The 19,273-nt window shown below is 43.1% G+C and overlaps 2 protein-coding genes across 2 annotated transcripts in view; one reads left to right on the forward strand and one right to left on the reverse strand.

Annotated features, from left to right (window-relative positions):
• Window positions 1-19,273, forward strand: part of MED12L (mediator complex subunit 12L) — a 423,259-nt gene that overhangs the window by 264,104 nt on the left and 139,882 nt on the right. The window lies entirely within an intron of this gene.
• Window positions 591-9,139, reverse strand: GPR87 (G protein-coupled receptor 87). The gene is made up of 2 exons (XM_036350504.1): window positions 9,008-9,139; window positions 591-1,712 (listed from the first exon to the last, which is right to left on the reverse strand). The coding sequence occupies exons 1-2, from the start codon at window positions 9,039-9,041 to the stop codon at window positions 670-672; spliced, it is 1,077 nt and encodes a 358-aa protein (XP_036206397.1). The 5' UTR covers window positions 9,042-9,139; the 3' UTR covers window positions 591-669.

Consider the following 19,273-nt stretch of genomic DNA (forward strand, 5'->3'; position numbering starts at 1 on the left):
TAGGTACGTAATAATAACAAAGTTCAGTGTTTCACCCTTACATTCAGCCACACTTTTCTTTCTATAAAATAGCCTAATTTTAAAATCAGTTAATTGAATTCAATCTTTCAAATAGATTACTTAAACAATGTCATCAAACCTCCTCCCAACTACCCCCACACTACACAAGTTTTAAAAACATGCATATGACACTGATAAACACAGCAAAAGGGTGATGGCCAAAGGTCCTACTTATTCAGAGAAGGAATCAATATTTACTGTTATATAAATGAATTGTATTGAAAACAGCATTTTCTTTCCCGAATCAAACTTCAGGGCTAGGTGGAGTTATCTTCCCTACTTTCTGTTCGCCCCAAAGTGACTGCAGAGCAGCAAGGTGTCCAGGGGATGTCGCTGTGCCCTCACATTGCTGCAGCTCTCTGCCTCTGCCCCTTCAGCTCTGTCGTGAACCCTGCCTGTCAGCCTTGCACTACCTCTTTATTACCTCACCTTTTGGTCTGCCTTAATGTTTTTTGTAGTTTCAAATTATACCCAGATTTCATACCATTTTAGTTTTCTGTTTATCCATATTTTGATGGTCTGAAGCAAGGTTAATCAAAAGAAACATTTATTTGCAATTTGTACATATCGACTTCAACATACAAGGGGAGGTCTCCTAGCCTTTAACTCCTACACATCAGTATAGTCATAATATATGCGGACTTCTGATCTTCTGACACTTTGCAGTGACCTGATGCTTTCGCTCCTGGTTCTGATATTTGATTTCTTGAATAACCTTCTTGAAAATGACCTACACATGAAAAAGTAAATTATTGGGTCCAGGCACACATTGCACGCAGACAAGAAAAGTGTCAGTTCTCTGCAGTAATGCAGGATTTTGTGTGCATATTCATCTAAATGTCTGTCTAAGTCACTAAAAGTAAAAGGAATTCTGCACAAGTGATATGGTAGAAAACAGGTGAAAAACACAGCCACCACCACCCTAATGCTTTGGTTATGTTTCCGCTTCCGGCTTGACTGGCTGACGAACTGCCTGCTGGACTTGTGGATGTACCGGGATATGGCTATGTAACACCCAATCAGGATCACCAGCACAGCCACAAATAAGCAGCTTTTGAGGTAAATGACTACATTATGCCATCGGACTCCCAAGGGACTCTTAAGTTTCATGCATTCATGAATATTTTCTTTAGTTGGTTGAACATCTGTTAGGATGATGTTTGGCAAGGCCAAAATAGCCATGATCACCCAAACACAAATGGATAAAACCTTCGTAAAGGTTATGCTGTACATGCGAGAGTCCCCAAATGGCTTTACCACCTTCAGATAGCGATCAATGCTGATCAGCCCAAGAAACACGATGGAAGTATACATGTTTGCATAATATAAAACTGAGGTGTATCTGCAGAGGATGGCCTTGAAGTACCACGGTCCCAATCCTATATCATGGACTATTCGAAATGGAAATGTCAGTGTCATTATGAGGTCAGCAACTACTATGTTTTTGAGATAAAATATGAAGCTGGTTTTATTCCTAATGTGGAAGAAGATCCACACTGCTAGACCATTCAGCAAGAGGCTTGCCACGAATACAACGAGGTAAAGCACAGGCATGATGATGGTGTCGAACTCGTTGTTAAGGGTGGTATTCCTTCCGAGGCCATCGCTGGCATTACTTGGAACGTGGCTCCCTTGGCTGAGCAGCTCGGTATCTGCGGGAGAAGCGGATATGTCACTGTAGTGCTGCACAGCATGCTCATAGCTGCCTGGCCTCCCTCACAGCAGACCGCTGCCATTTGGGGAGACTTTGAAAATGTCTTTAGTGATGTAAAGTGTCAGTTTAGTGAATTGTTGAAATTTTGAGTGACTAAAGAATTATTAGCCTCATCCCTCTATCTGCCCCCCGCCCCATTGTCCCGTAAGTAAAATGTGATATTTCTGGTTCTCTGTGCTGTTTGAAAATGAAAATAAATAATATTAATGAAAATTATCATGAATTTTAAATCAGTGTTTGGTATCATTACAAATAGATTCAACACAATCTGAGGGCAGAAAATTGAAATTTCATATAATAAGGAAATAAAATAGCACATGGTTTTTCTTTTAATGTGGTCTTTGGCATGATCTGAACTATCATTTCCTCTTTATCATTTTTAAGTTTTGTGGGTTTTTAAATAAGTTTGACTTTATAAAAATTTTTATTTACTAATTTTAGATGGAGAGAGATGGGCGGGGGTGAGGGAGAGAGAAAGAGAGACAGTGATTTTGTTGCTGCACCCATTCATGCATTCATTGTGTGCCTCCTGCATGTGTCCTGACTGGGGATCAGGATGATGCTTCAACCACCTGAGCTACCTGATCAGGGCCAGTTTTGAGTTGTTTAATTGTCAAGAGAAAAAGTAAAGCTAGTGGGTCATTTTGATTTTTTTTGCTAATGACTTTTTTATAGTACTTAAGCTTTAGGGACTGTTTTTAGGAATAGAAGCAATTGTTTTTAATGTTTTAGTTTAATATCAAGGAGAACAACTTGTTAAAAATAGGTGTAGGCCAAACTGATGATTGCCAGATGGGAGGAAGGTTGGTGGGTGGGAGGGCAAGTGAAGGGATTGTTGGCATTGCTCAGTGGTTAGAGTGTCAGCCGGTGCATGGGAGGATCTTGGGGTAGATTCTAGATCAAGGGCAGGTACCTGGGTTTGCAGGCTTGATCCCTGACCCCTATCCAGGTGCGTGTGGGAGGCAACCAATCAGTGTGTCCCATATCAATGTTTCTCTCTATCTCTCCCTTCCTCCCTTGCACTTTCTTAAAAAAAAGGAAGAAGTACAAATTGGTAGTTATAGACTAGTCACAGAGATGTAAAGTACAGCATAGAGAATATAGCCAATAATATTGTAGTACTAGACTTATTGGGGGGGGGTTCACTTTATATGTTCTATAAATGTCTAACCACTATGCTGTGCACCTGAAACTAAAATAACATTGAATGCCAACAATAATTGAAAAATTAAAAAATGGTTATAGGCTGGTACCTATATGTATTTATAAGATTTTACCTATTGCACTTCGATGAAATCTTTAAACCTTTTACTTTTGGTGGGTTTTTAGTTTTCAGTTCATGTGTGAAAAACCCATACTATACCATCTGTCACATAAATCACTGAAATGGTTTATCAGCATTAGATTTATGTGACAGCAACGAAAGGAGCCTCTGGGATCTCCTACTACAAAGCGTTTAACTGATGAGCAGCTCTGACCCCATGACGTGTTCTTGCTGATGCCACACTTCCCATGGACTGCCACCACCCCTTGCTGAGCACAGCGAGGGTATGAGGGCAAGCCTGTTCCTGGGACAGGAGGAGCTTCTGACAGTGAGTGGCTGGAGGACTCCGTCCGTCTGGTGAAAACCTTCTCCCACTGCACTGCCGTCTGAGTGCCCCTGCTCCCTGGGGCAGGCGTGCACACAGCCTGCCGTCCCTGCGGCATTTCTCCCAGTAAGACTCTTGGCCATTTGGTTCCACTGTGTCACCTACTCTGTATGAAAACCTTAACTAATACAATTTTATTTTATTAATTTTTATTTTTTGGTTAGTCCTCACCTGAGGATATTTTTTCCATTCAATTTTAGAGAGAGTGGAAGTGGGGGGGGGGGGCAGGGAGAGGGAGAAACATCGATGTGAGAGAGAGACAGCAATTGGTTGCCTCCCGCACGCCCCATTATGACCAAGGCCAGGGATCAAGCCTGTAACTGAGATATGAGCCCTTGACTGCAATCAAACTCCAAACTCTTCAGCCCATGGGCTGACGCTGTCTCCACGGCGCCAAACTGGCTAGGGCCTGAACTAACACAATTTTAAAATGAACTTTTTAGATGTAAAGTTACAAGGAAGGTCATTTCTGTGTTTTTACTTGTCACTAATTTATAATGTTTACCAGTTGTGTTTTGGAGTGGTTTTGTGCTAGAGGTAACTGCATGAACTTGGCCCTCGTTTCCCTACATGAGAGGCACTGTAGTATATATGTTGTTGTTGGTTCCCTTCTTTGAAGAAGTGAAACAGAGAAGGTCTAATGATTATAATTCAAAAACAGGTTCTTAAATTGCTGCCTGAAATTTAAGTGTAGGCTCTTTGTGAGTATTCTTGCCCTCTTTCTAATTCGTTCCCTTTTATTCCCTGCTACAAGTGTTTGTAAAAACAGGTTTTCCTGGCTTAAATATCTTTACACAGGCTCATAATTTATACCTGGACTAGCCTGTGATGACAGTACCCATAAGCTTTATGAGTGCAAATACCTGATTCAGCTGCCATCTGGGTTCCTGTTGCCAGTTTCAGATATTGCCTTGAACAGATCATTGAAACCTGTTTGACATAATGAAGTGTGCCGTCTTGGCGGCTTAAGCACCCCAAGATCCACGTCAGCATTGATGCCTTAGGAGCTCCTTAAGAGGTGCAGTTTCACCTGGGTTAAGATATCTGCTTGAATTAATTTCCCCAATTAAACTAGTAGCAGTCACTTTTGTCTAACCCAGACGAGATCCCTAGGAAAGTGGAGAGGGGATAAGTGGTACAGCTGAGGGGTGCAGCCTGAAAAGGGGCCACTACATCATCTCCTGAAATGGTAGCTATACTTGAAACAATTATTGATGAGTGGTTTTCAAAGTCATTGTAGATCCTAATCGGATGGTACACTAACTGTAGCATACTAGGTATGGCCCAGCTCAGCCCCCAGTGTTTGTGCATTGGGTCCACTCTGCATGTCCAGTGTGGAACGGAAGGACCCGTGCCTCCCTGGTTGGCCAGGGACTGTGTGCATATTCAGTTTATCATCATAGCATTTCAAAGTTTTGATTGTATACACAAGCACTCATATTAAGTGATAATTTACTAATCAATCACGGTGATTATTAAATACAGAGTCTAAAATCAGAATGGTAGAAACAACCCTTCTCTGTACTCCGCCCTGTACATGCAAAGCCCTGCACGAATGACCTGGCTGCACAGTGGTACTGAACTGCCTTGTGGCTCTGAGGCAGCCTCCTGTCCAGCTTGTGGGCTGTGTCCCTCACAGCGTTTGCTTCCTCAGCTTGTGTCTGGGATCAGTGTTTTGGAATATAGGACTTCTGCAGTCTGTCGGGTGGGTTGGGCTTGGTTATTACTTCACTCACAAATTCCACATTTACAGTGCAGCTTAAATTATTAACGTCTGTTACGGGTCCTTTTATGAAATAACTAGAGGCCCGGTGCATGACATTCATGCACTGGGGGGTGTGGGGATCCCTCAGCCTGACCTGCCACCCTCTCCAATCTGGGAGCCCTCAGGGGAGCCCTCTCTAATCCTGGAGTTTCTGTCTGTCTTTGCAATCATGTGAGTGAATTGTCTGAGACCCCAACTCAGTTTGGTTTGTTGCTCACAGAATAATAGAGGCTTTTTTTTTCTTTGCTTCATTGGTGGAGATTTCCTGGAAGTTTCAGGGTAACTTCCCTTTAACCCTTTAACTTTTCCTAGACACTCTGACTTTACTTATGTCTCTCACCTTTGCTTTCCCTCCATCCCCCACCGCAACAGGAGCTTGCTCCAGGCTCACTTTGCTCTAGCAGCAGTTCTCAACCTGTGGGTCACAACCCCTGAAAATACATCCTGCATATCAGATATTTACATTACAATTCATAACAGTAGCAAAATTACAGTTATGAAGTAGCAACGAAAATAATTTTATTGTTGGGGGTTCTGAGAACCGCCACAGTGGTTCTCAACCTTCCTAATGCCATGACCCTTTAATACAGTTCCTCATGTTGTGGTGACCCACAACCATAAAATTATCTTCATTGCTACTTCATAACTGTAATTTTGCTACTGTTATGAATCATAATGTAAATATCTGATATGCAGGATGTATTTTCATTGTTACAATTGAACATAATTAAAGCATAGTAATTAATCACAAAAACAATATGTAATTATATATGTGTTTTCCGATGGTCTTAGGCAACCCCTGTGAAAGGGTCGTTTGACCCCAAAGGGGTCGTGACCCACAGGTTGAGAACCACTGGTCTATGAGATCCGTCTGCTACCAGAACTATGATTCCCAGCATTCCTGGTGCTCCCCACGCTCTGGGCTTCCACTTCCAGTCCTGGGGCTGCCACCAGAACTACTATTCCCAGAATTCCTGGTGCTCCCCACACTCTTGGTTTTCCCTTCCTGCTCTGTCTCAGTCCCATGGCCTCCCACTCTGCCAAGTCCTCCAAGCTGCCAGCTCTCCCTCTCTGCTCTCCGTCTGGCAGCTTAAGGAGCCAAGTTCCCCAAGCCACTCCACTCTCTGCCGGCTCTCCTGCTCTGCTCTCCGCCCAGTGTCTGTGTATGCAAATTAACCCACCATCTTTGTTGGGTTAATTTGCATACTCCTGATTGGCTGGTGAGTGTAGCAGAGGGATGGTCAATTTACATGTTTCTCTTTTTTATTATATAGGATATGCTAATAGGAAGAAAAAACTGGTTCCTAAGGAGCAAGAAAAGCCATGTGTGGGCTGCTCTCGAAAGCTTTAAACTTAATAGAGAGTTTTGTCTCAATTTTGTTTTAGAACTAAATCTGATTAGTCATGATTTTTTTCTGCCAGTTGTACCACCACCATTTCTCCCTTCTGTGTGGGGCCCCCAGGCTCCCTGTCCTACACCATTTCTCCCTTCTGTGTGGGGCCCCCAGGCTCCCTGTCCTACACCATTTCTCCCTTCTGTGTAGGGCCCCCAGGCTCCCTGTCCTACACCATTTCTCCCTTCTGTGTAGGGCCCCCAGACTCCCTGTCCTACACCATTTCTCCCTTCTGTGTGGGGCCCCAGGCTCCCTGACCTACACCATTTCTCCCTTCTGTGTAGGGCCCCCAGACTCCCTGTCCTACACCATTTCTCCCTTCTGTGTAGGGCCCCCAGACTCCCTGTCCTACACCATTTCTCCCTTCTGTGTGGGGCCCCAGGCTCCCTGTCCTACACCATTTCTCCCTTCTGTGTGGGGCCCCAGGCTCCCTGTCCTACACCATTTCTCCCTTCTGTGTAGGGCCCCCAGACTCCCTGTCCTACACCATTTCTCCCTTCTGTGTGGGGCCCCAGGCTCCCTGTCCTACACCATTTCTCCCTTCTGTGTAGGGCCCCCAGACTCCCTGTCCTACACCATTTCTCCCTTCTGTGTGGGGCCCCAGGCTCCCTGTCCTACACCATTTCTCCCTTCTGTGTGGGGCCCCAGGCTCCCTGTCCTACACCATTTCTCCCTTCTGTGTGGGGCCCCAGGCTCCCTGTCCTACACCATTTCTCCCTTCTGTGTGGGGCCCCAGGCTCCCTGTCCTACACCATTTCTCCCTTCTGTGTGGGGCCCCAGGCTCCCTGTCCTACACCATTTCTCCCTTCTGTGTGGGGCCCCAGGCTCCCTGTCCTGCACCATTTCTCCCTTCTGTGTGGGGCCCCAGGCTCCCTGTCCTACACCATTTCTCCCTTCTGTGTGGGGCCCCAGGCTCCCTGTCCTGCACCATTTCTCCCTTCTGTGTGGGGCCCCAGGCTCCCTGTCCTGCACCATTTCTCCCTTCTGTGTGGGGCCCCAGGCTCCCTGTCCTGCACCATTTCTCCCTTCCTTGTGGGGCCCCAGGCCCCCAGGCTTGTGTGTGCTCAGAGGCGTGTCCCCGCACTGCTCCTGCTCAGGAGCAAAGGCGTGGAAAGGAGTGGCTGTCTCACCCAGCCAGTATTACCCCGCCTACTTCACTGTCCATAAAGAATGTGACCAGATAAGGGAACAGTTTTAATGTCAGGTACCTTGAGGATTCAATTAAGAGGGACTAGAAGCCAGTTTTACAGTGAAGGCTATTTTCTCACATGCTTCTTGTTTACTAGGATGTCATTTTCTGTATTACTTAGTGTAGACTTTGATGCAGAGTGATAATTGAGGGTATACATTTCTTTGTTATTTTCTCCCCTGCTCCCCTCCTCCATCTCCTTTTATATTAAATTAACAATGACTTAGGCACTGGAGTTCCATAGTAAATTAGCTTTTGTGCCAGTGTATGTGAGTGTTAATGAGGTATGTGTGTTGGGGTGTGAACTGTGGCTGCCTGTGTTTGCGTGAAAGGGGGTCTGTGTGTATCTGTGTGTGCTGGAGGAAGACATAGGATTTGCTGCAAGATAGAGCATTAACTGCATGCAGCGACTATATCAGATGGTGCAGGTGAAGGGAATTTTCATCATTGAAGAAAGTCCTACTTGGCAATGCTGGTTTAGTCACTTCCTGACTGCAAAATGGCATAGAGATTAATTTTGCTGGACCATCTGAAAGTTCAATAGTCTGCAAACACGTTGTGCACAGTATCTAGTACCTAGGGTTCGCTCTCTAACTCAGGCACTCGTTACAGTCTGTCCCATTAGTGGCAGTCGCATGAGGAATGATAGAAAGAGTGGTGAGGAATCATGGTCCTTTTCTTTTGCTGAAGCTATATTATTGCTCATTGGGGCATGTCAGTCTTGGGACAGAATGTGAAAGCGTCAACAATATGTCACTGCTGCTCTCCTGTCAGGTGGGAATGAAATACTAAAGTCATGCAAATTATAGGGTGTTACTACCAAGGCACAACTGCCCTTGCAAGATCATTTTCTAAATAGTTACCCAGTACAATGGTAGATGTTGCCTTTGGCCTCCTGGATAACCTCAGTGAACCTTGGTTTAGACTTATTACCTCTGCAAAGTAATATGTACTTTAGTTAAGGTATAAAAATCTTCCCCAGATGTTATTAATTTAATCTTTCTTGTCCTTTTCAATGGTCTCTAGGTGAAACACAGGTTAAAGTGAAGGGATAGCTAGTTACGTGTTCCTCAGTATGCCATCCTGCCTGGGTGCTGCTTTATACTTGATGAAGGGCAAGGCTAAATGCAGGCTTATGTTGTTAGTTGGTTCAGTGGCCTATAAAACCCCCAAATTGCGACATAGTATGAATAACAGTTATCGATCAAGTACTTCACAGTTTTCCCTATGGCTTACCTGGTAATTTTGTAAATGTCAGGTTGAACCCCATTCTTTATTTAGGATGGACTGTCAGCAAAAATATGTGTCAGGAAATACTGGGGGATGGTTGAGGCAAGGGTTCTGCATAGGTTATTCCTGGTTTAATTTCTGGCAAAAGAAAATGAAACAGTCGGGAAGGGATTCAAATACACAATATTTTGATCTATACAGTTCAAATCATATATATGTGATTCAGAAAATGTATACTCTTTGGACACGAACACTTTGGCACACAAGAGTTGTCTATTTTTGTGTCCTCTCTCAGCCCGCCATGAAGCATGGACCACTTATTTGTATGTATGCTCTCCATTTGAATGCCTCTGTGCCATGGGAAAGTTCCTCATGGTCTCTTTGCCTCCGTGTCTCCTGTCTGAAATGGCACTGTTAGTGATCACGTGGTAGGACTGCAGTAAGGATTATGTGAGACACTCAGAACCCAGGCCAAGAGTGCACTCAGGACATGTTAATTAGTGTCTCCCCTTTCTTGCCTGCACCTCATGCTCCCCCTCTGACCTGAGCACATATATTTAAGTGCATGTATGATGGGACTTTGTGCAATTGGAGATTTTTAAAAAATACTTTAAAAATCTAACACTGATATATGCAGGAGTGTTCTATAAGCTCAAATGCATGCAGCATCCTGTTCTTGTAATTTCTGGGGTTCTAGTCCTGGCTTTACCTTAACCAGCTGTGTGACATCCATCAAGTCACCTAACATTCCTGGAATCGGACTTTCTGGAATCTGCAAAGCTTTAGAAAATCCCTGTCAGGATTCAAATTTATGTGTTTTCCTCAAACATAGATTCCCATTAAGAATTTATTTATTTATTTATTTGTTAATCCTCACCCAAGGTTATTTTTCTGTTGAGTTTTAGAGAGAGTGGAAAGGATGGGGAGAGACATAGAGAGAGAAACATCGATGTGAGAGAGACACATCAGTTGGTTGCCTCCTGCATGTACCCCTACCACGGCCTGGACCAGGGCCAGGGATCGATCCTGCAACTGAGGTATGTGACCTTAACCAAATTCAAACCCCTGATCCTTCAGTCCGAGTCAAACTGGCTAAAGCAAGAGTTTAATATCATTCGAATGTTTGTCTTATAAATTCTTGTATTTCTTCATGAGAACTATATTTCATCCAAACTCAAACTTTGAATTTGGGCAAATAGCATTTGAATGACTGGACTGTGATTTTGGCTGAATACCTAACTTTTCCAAGCCTTGGATTCCTCACAACATTTTTACAAAGATCTGATGTTGAATACTGTAAAACATTACTGTACCCCACTTCTCCTGCAGCAGCCTTATTTATTCCCTGATTTCTGGCTTCCCTCAGATATTGATCAAAGAGAGAAGTCCTGGGAACTGTTTTGGAAGTGTCCTCCTACAGGGAAATGTGCTTTTGGAAGAGTTTACTTTTAGGGGAAGTCACACTGTTCCTCTGAAATAAAACCACATGAGACTTCCATGTGCCCCTCACTGAGGTTGCTCATATACCACACAGCTGCAAAGGGACCCACGTAAGCTCATCCCTTGCAAGTGCAAAGCAATCTCTGGTTTGTGTGAGCAGTTACGTTTGCTGAGTGACCTGAGAAAGAGCACTTTGGAGGCGAAAGTTTATTTCAGAATTGGGAGCAAGTGGGGAGGCACTTATTTTTTCCCTGTTACTTTGTCTTTCTCTTATTCTGTTTCCTAGAATCACATGAAATTTGGTACTAGACTTTGGATTTGGTAGTAAATGGAAAAAATTGTTTCCAAGTTTTCAGTGACCTCCCCAAATGCCCCAAATTATTTATTTTGAGAGTTTAGATATCCTATCTGTGCCTCACCTTAAATGGCTATTATATGTGGTACATAGCGGGTACTCAAAAGGTATCTTTTGGTTAATGGAACATAGATAATGATTAGGGCTTTTAGAGTCCCTCTAGTTTAGGTACCAGTGTTCTACTATTTTTTTTTTTTAATAAGGAAAGGAGATAAAATCCTATTTTCTTTTTATTTATTAAAGCTTAGTAGGGGGAAGGGGAGGATGGAGGCAATTAATTTTCTAAACTTTTTCATCATAGTCCTTGGGTTTCAGATGAGATTGGGCGCATTCAGGGTGGTATGCTACAGACATGGTCCTTGGATTTCAGTAAATTTTTTCTTGAGTTCAGCTTCTCATGGAAATATTCAAGATGTTTACTGACAAACACTGCTTTAGTTTTATGTTTCTCTGTTCCTGAGTTATGTGGTTTTCCTCCTCTTGGCTTCACTTGTACTTGACAGCAAGGATTCCAGTATGGCATGAGCCCACTAGAAGATAAGGGTGCCCGGAAGTGGGTGAGCCACAAGCAGCAGTAAGAGAGATAAAAGACTGTTAACAGTACAGAGGACATGGAAAAGAGACAGGGAGAAAATATTTGTATATCACATTTCTGATCTTCAGAGTATGCATACAAAGAACTTTCACAACATCCTAATAAGAAAACAACCCAATTTTTAAAATTGTCTAAGATTTATATAGACATTTCATCAAAAAACACATGAAAAGATGGTCAACATCATTAATCATTAGGGAAATTCAAATAAAAGCCACAATGAGATACTATTTTACACCTACTGGAAATGGCTATAAATTAGATAATAACAAGTTTTGCCATGGATATGGAGAAACAGGAACCTCATAAATCACTGGTGGAAATTTAAAATGATATGGCCACTCTGCAATTTGGTATTTTCTTAAAAAGTTAAACCTTGCCCAGATGGTGTGGCTCAGTGGATGAACCAGGAGGTCATGGTTCGATTTCTGGTCAGGGCACATGTCTGGGTTGCGGGCTTAATCCCCAGTAGGGGACATGCAGGAGGCAGTCAATCAATGATTCTCTCTCATAATTTATGTTTCTATATCTTTCTCTCCCTTCCTCTCTCTGAAATCAATAAAAGCATTTTTTTAAAAGTTAAACCTTAATTTGTCATATGACCAAGCAATTTCACTCATATGTACCTACCCAACAGAAAGGAAAATATATGTCTATGAAAAGACTCGTTTACAAATGTTTACAGTAGTATTACTTGTAATAACTAAAAGTGGAATTAACTCAAATGTCAATTGATGAATGGATAAACAAAATGCATTCTAGTCATACATTAGGATACTACTCAGCAATAAAAAGGAATGAAACACCAGCTATAATATGCATGAATCTCAAAAAAATTTTGTAAGGGAAAGAAGCCAGTTCAAAAGGTTATATACCATTTAAGTAGAATGTCCAGAAAAAGCAAATTTATAGAGGTTCAAAGTAGGTTGGCATTTGTAGGAGCTGCAAATGGTAGCGGAGGTTACTGTAAGGTTTTGAAAGATCTTACTTGGGTGATAGAAACTGAGTTATGGGGTGATGGTTTCACAACTCTATAAATTTACTGAAATCATTGAATCATATACTTAAAATGGGTGGATATTATGGTATGTAAACTACCCTACATAATAAAAGGCTAATATGCAAATTGACCCACTGAACAAATGGACAGCCTGTTGCTATGATGTGTACTGCCACCAGGGGGCAGACGCTCAACGCAGGAGCTGCCCCCTGGTGGTCAGTGCGCTCACACAGCAGGGAGCACCGCTCACCCAGAAGCCCTGAGCTGAGCTCACGGCTGGCAAGCGCAGCGGAAGTGGCAGGAGCCTCTCCCACCTCTGCAGCAGCACTAAGGGTGTCCAACTGACGGCTTAGGTCAGACATCCCCCAAGGGCTCCAGGACTGTGAGAGGGGGCAGCCCAGGCTGAGGGATGCCCTTCCTCCCCACCCCCGCCAAGTGCACATATTTTGTGCACCAGGCCTCTAGTAATTCAATAAAGTTAAAAAGGAAAAAAGTGCACAGAAAAGAAAAGGAATAGAAACAGGCTAGCAATTCACTGCAGTAATGGATGAGTCTCAAGACTAGGGGAAAGCATATTATAAGAACACTCCTGTCCTCTGTTGAAGAGGGAATGAAATCCCAACACTACTTAGCAAAAGTTCCACCTCTTCGAATAGGAGAGGGTACTCCGTGGTGATATATAGACTCAAGTTTGTCACATTTCCCTGTCACTCAATGCCATCATTGTCTTACTAGCAGTTTACTGAAACTTATCTTTGGCCACACTCAGCATTTCCACATGTTCCTTTCCCATTGGACCTTCAGAAAACTTGCCACAATCCCGGTATCACAGCAGCCATAGGATCTCCGTGATGCCTGCTTCCCCACATCAGGGTACAGTGCTGTATTTCCACAGCTCCCAAATTTATGAGTTTTTTCTTTTAGAATCGGGTCCAAAATCTGGAGATCCTGGGTATAGGTAATGATTTGTACTTTTGGGGATGTTCCCCTTTTTTTAATTCATGTTGAAATTATGTGGAAGAATTGAGATTTAATCAGTTCAGACATGATATTTGGATTTTCTGGACTTGAATTTTGTAGCCAGATTTGAGAAATTAGCCATTTTATTCTCCCACTGGCTTCTGAGAATTTCCTTCTGCCTTCTCTGTCCCCTTTACTAACTAACTAACTTCCTTGAATGAAATGGTTCCCCAAATTTAGGCCACAGCTCCAGATTATTTCTGTTTTTCAAGAGTGTTCATGTCTGTGTCGATGCTTAGTCAGCACCTCTGTTCCATATCTCTCTCTTCCTTTCCCCAAACTTCAGTCCATTGTGTACATTGGCATGTGCTATATGTCTGTGTTCCTCAAATTCAGCAGTTCTAAACTTTAACCATTTTCCCTTTCTTCAATAGAAACCACTTTTCCTTTTCTCCTTGTTTGTGAATATTTACTTCATCTCTTGGTTGAAAGAATATAAAAACTATACTCTATTGGGCAGTTTTCTCTTCCTTGCTCCTCATCTAGTTAGCCACTTAAATTAGTCTATTTCTTCTGTTACAATACTTCTCCTTTGCTCTGTTCTCACCTTCCTACTCCCACAGCCATCTTCCAGAGTGATACCTTCCTAGTCTCATGTGTTGGCCACTATACTATCCCCCTCTGGTCTTTCTGCTTCTTCCTTCATTCTTTGCAAATCTCTCCTGATTCTTGTTGCTAGATTCTTCTTTCTAAATAACCCATGTAGTACTGCTTTCTTTTGCTCTCTAACCATGAGTTATTATGTGCGAGGGAAATTTTGAATTTTAATTACTAATCAAATATAAGGAGTTATTTTTGTATTGTTGAAGATCATGGGGTGTCAAAGCCAAGAGATGCTGGGTTCTGATTATTAAAAATTGGCAATAAACTTTGGGGAAATCTGCTTGCCCATAATTGATCTTTTAAAACTTGGGGACAATAATACCTACTCTATAGCACTACAATGAGCTTAAGTTAGAATATATACTAGTATTTATAAATTAAGTGCTTTATAAGTGTGAGTTTTTGCTTGTCTTGCATTCATTAATCTTTGCCTAAACTCTCTACATTGGCCAAACTGTTGTTGCCTTTTGGGGACACGCTTTGTATTTAGCCACCCTGCTTTTCTTCATATCTTGCTCTTGAATAACCTCTTTTCTTTTCCTCTTTCCCTATCTTAGAAATCTCTGCTCCTCTTTCAACCAACAATAACCTGACCTTTTCCATAAGGTCATTTACTGAGAGTCCACTCACTTTCTAGGCTCTGGGATTATAAAGACCATGAGGGTTCGTTTCTGTCCTCAAGGAGGTTAGAGTGAAGTTGAGGATCCAGAAGTAAACAGATCACTAAGTACAAAGTGAGAGATTTGGGGGCTGTGGAAATATAGCAGTGTACCTTGATGTGGGGAAGCAAGGATCATGGAGTTCCCCTGGCAGCTGTGATACCTGGATTGTGGCAGTTTTTCTGAAGGTATGATGGGGAAGGAACATGTGGACATGCTAAGTGTGGCCAAAGATAAAATTCAGTAAACTGCTAGTGAGATGTTGATGGCATTGAGTGATGGAGAGATGTAACAACTTTGAAGCTATTGAGGAATTAGTGGCTGACTAATGTTGGTGAAAAGAGACTAGGCGTGTTGGTGGCCTCCCAGATGCTTGATGCTAGGGAGAGGAGGAGGAGCACATGAGGGGATGGATGATTTCAGAACGTCTATATGGTATCCATGTGGAGATGTCTACAAGGTCATTGAAGATACAGGTCTGAAACCTGGGGAAGTGCTTCTGACTGGTGATGTAAATTTAAGGTCAACAGAAGATCAGTGATAGACATCAGTGGTTAGAGAGTTGGGAGGATGTTGTGTGATTCTAGAAGAGAATTTAAGAAATGAGAAGTTGTGACCAGCTTTATGCTGCAGGGAAGTGAGGTAATACAGGAAAGTGAAGTGCCTTAGGATGGGATTCATTAACAAAGAGATCATTGGTCATCTTTGCCAGGGCTGCATGTGTTCTGTTGTGGTGGTGGTGGCGGGGGAGGGAAGTGGGGCCTAAGCAGAGGGCTGATGACTGAGGGTTGAGTAATACTTGTGAGGTGAGGAGGTAAGGGAGCAATTTCAGTTATTTCTACAAAACATGCTTGTGATAGGAAGGGAAGATAGAGGGTGGGAGGTGGAAAAACAGATGTAGGACCTATGGAAGATTTTAATAAGCTTCTCGTTTTAATGCCTTGCATTTAAAATGATGCTTTCCTAGCTTGGCTTTTAATAAAAATCCTTCCCTTATTCCTAGCCAAGCCTGGCAGCAGTGAGGTGGAGCACGGGCCTCCAGTCCCAGCTCTCTGACCGTCCAGTTCGTCATATATGATATGATAATATGTCCATTACGAGGTGATTTAAGGTTAAAATGAAAATATGTACAAAGCAACTGGCACACTTCCCCAGGGTAGGGGCTAAGTCTAGTAAGTTCCTGTTGTATATGCTAGGTTCACAGCAGAATTTTATTTGGTGATTGATGGGTTGGACACAGGCCAAAACGAGTTCTTGTCACCTTGTTTATGCTGAGACTGTCCTGTGGTTTGTGGCCTCAGCCGCCCTGTGAGGAGCCACTTGACTGACCTTTTTGCTCAAACAGCCAGCCCTTCAAGTTGTCTCTGAGCCTCATCAGCCTGCTGCCTTTTTCTACCACCAGCACCTAAGCTCCAGGCTCCCTGTGCGGTTTACTGCCGAGCAGCTGTGTGCCTCTGCATGTCCCAGCACCTGCAGGATGTCGCAATGAGGATTACTTCAGTGGTAGCAATGGGCTTGGTTCCAGGACCTCATTCATGGGTGGGAAGCCTGTCCTGCCACCTACTGCTCCCCCAGCCGAGGGTTGATGAAACCGCCCAAGAATGTGAAGTCTGCGGTAGGCCCAGGTCTCACAGTCATTCCTGAGGTTAGATGGGATCCGTGCTAACGAACTTCTGGCTGGTTTTGTATTTGTTTTTTCCCCAGTCACTCATTGATATCATCCTTTGACTATTTTATTAACTGTGTTGCTATGTTGTTGGTTGTAAGGTGATTCTATAAGTGAGGATGGTGGAAAAGGATTAATGTGTTCTCTGTGTTTCCTTTAACTTAGCCCTTGAACTTGGTACTTGATGTCTCATGTAATCCTCAGAGCAGTTCTGTGACTTAGGTGTTCTAGGACCCCCATCCCAGGTGGAAAGATCTGAGGTTCACACATTTTAATTAACTTGCCCTGAATCACATAGGGAGTAATGGATAGAGTCACAATTCATAACAGATCTGATTGAAGCTGAATCTGCAGTTCTTTCTTATACTGCCCTGGAGTAAAAATAGCAATTCAGGGGGTTAATCTTGGACACCAGGAAGTAGAAGGGGGGAATATAGGGCAGAGGTGGGATTTGTTTTTCTGTTAGGCTTGCAAAGGAACTGCTGATCTTCTAAACTGGAGATCTAGTTTTGTTTGGGCAGAACAACGTTGAAACATAAGGAAATTTCACATAAGAATTTAGATTTGAATCCTGTCTTAAGAAAGGAGATGTGCAGGCATTGAGCATGTGCAGCACAGCAGTGCCAGCTGCCTCGTGTCCTCGCTCACCAGCCCACAGACGCGCTCCATGAGGTCCTGAGCCTCGTCACTCCCAGCATTACCTGCCTGCCGACCTCCTCTTAATTTTGCAAACCTTGCTTCATTTATCACTTAATCTTGTGTGATGACATTTGACCTATATAGATCATCAGATGTTCTCCTTGTTAAAGATACGTCTTTTTTCCTCTTCCTCTACCCACTTCACCAACTTCTGATTTTTCTTGCTTTAGTGACCATCACTTAACACTCTTTACAAATGATTTTTATGGTACCCCTTAGCACCGCCACTCCCCCCTCCCCACCCCGCTCCACCCCCATATAGTGGCAGGAGATCTTGTTTAGGTCATACCTGATAATTAATTGTCATAGTTGAGAGTTTTATTTTTCCATGGCCAGCCCACTGCTGGGGCCTTTAAGTACAAACCCTACTGGTTGTATTGCTCACTGCTCTTAAGTTTGGGAGAACTGAGCCAGGAAAATTTGGTCAGTGTGTGGAAGAGGGGCTTGAATCCAGGGTGCCCTATGCCCCAAGCTCTGCTGTTCCCCTGGAAGGGCAATGAAAAGACTAGGGCTACTGAACTGTGACCTTGGGCATACAACCTTGCTCCTCTGCTTCCTGGGTCCCATCTCAGCATGGCTGGGGAGCCACTGTGCTCATGGGCAAGCTCCCTTCTCAGCAGGAAGAGCCACCAGTGTGCTGGCCAGGCCATAGCAATGCCTTCATGCTCCCTGGCTTCACAATATCTCATTGCCCTTCAAGGTCTGAAACCTCCATTATCCAGAGATAAATGCCAGTGAAATGCTTGTTCCCTCCATGCAGCGGGTCATGGTTTTTGGACCGGTGGTGGTGGTGATAGCCTTCGTAGCCTTGTAATTTAATGACCTCTCTTGTTTGTTCTTTACTTTCTAATTTGTTCTTTAGAAGCTCATGTCCGAAATGTAAGAGTTTCAGATCAGAGGTTTTGTTGTCACTTTCTTACAGAGAAGCTACACTAAACTGATAGATCATACGGTTAGTGAAAGATCATACTGCTGTAGTCCTTACATTTCATGGGTAAAGATGTAGTAATGTTCACAGAGCTGTCTAATGAAGTTTCTGGTCAAAGGTATAGCCTCTCTTGCATTTTGGAATCACCTGTAACTTAAGAATCTTTCTCAATGTAAAGGAGAGAGAGAGAGAGAGAGAGAGAGAGAGAGAGAGAGAGAGAGAGAGAGAGAGAGAGAATGTGTTCCAGCCCTACTAAGAAACAACTCTGCTGAAGGCCCTGGAAAAGAAATGTTACCTTACTGGGTATAGTTTACTTCTTTTTGTAGTAGAATTAGGTCACTGTATTCATAGGCACCTCATTAGTGCATACTTGGAGTGAGTATTCCAAAGGTGTTGGAATGCAAAGCACACAGCCCTTTATTCCGGTTTTTCAGGTACTACCCTGAAGCTCTCTCTTCAGAGTTATGCTTCATATCTGTAGCCTGCAATAGGCATATTTTGGTTCATCTTTCGATTTAACCTTTTCTTTCTTCAGGGGATCTGTGACTCCTTGTTATATATACATTCAGGGGTGATATCAACTGGGTTGTAAATTCCCTGAAGGCAAGGTTGTATGGAATGCTTCTTTGTAACTTGAAGCCCAAACCTGGTGATTCCCTTTGTACAGGTGAGGAACCTGTGAGACTCAACAGTGTGCCCCATGTCACACAGACAGAGAGGCCAAGCCAGGAAATGAGCTCCCATGTCATGGCCACAGAGCAGGCTGCCTCTCTGCTGAGCTGCGTGGCTTGATGAGTAACCTGGCTGGTGACCTAGACCTTACTTAGTTCAGCGGGTGTAGGTTTTTGACTCGGCCTTTGAGTCTGTGACCCTGGGCAAAACATTTTACCTCTCAGAGCTCTAGCTTGCTTGTCTATGAAATGAGGAAAATTATGGCCTAGCTCCCAAAGGTGCTATGACAATCTGGTGAGATACTATATATGAAGTAAATTTTATATTGTAAGTGCTACAATAATAAAAGGTGTAATTCACGACATATATTCTTGTCCTCCGCTTAATAATAAATGTTTTATTACTCATAGTCAAATTTTAAAGTTTACTAAGTTGGAATGCATATTTTTATGTTCTGTTTAGGCAAAGTCTAATTTATGCGTAGCTAAATTCTGAGGAGAGTAGTCAGAGAGGTTAGGGGCTATAGTTCCAATTGCCAGAATAGTGGCTTCAGATGAAAATGTTCTAAACCAAATATATATTTCAAGTGACTCCTGGTACCTTAAGCAAATTTCTCAGAATTCAAGACCCCAGGT

The sequence above is a fragment of the Myotis myotis genome, unplaced genomic scaffold, assembly GCF_014108235.1.
Source record: "Myotis myotis isolate mMyoMyo1 unplaced genomic scaffold, mMyoMyo1.p scaffold_m19_p_2, whole genome shotgun sequence".
In the NCBI taxonomy this organism is placed as follows: domain Eukaryota; kingdom Metazoa; phylum Chordata; class Mammalia; order Chiroptera; family Vespertilionidae; genus Myotis; species Myotis myotis.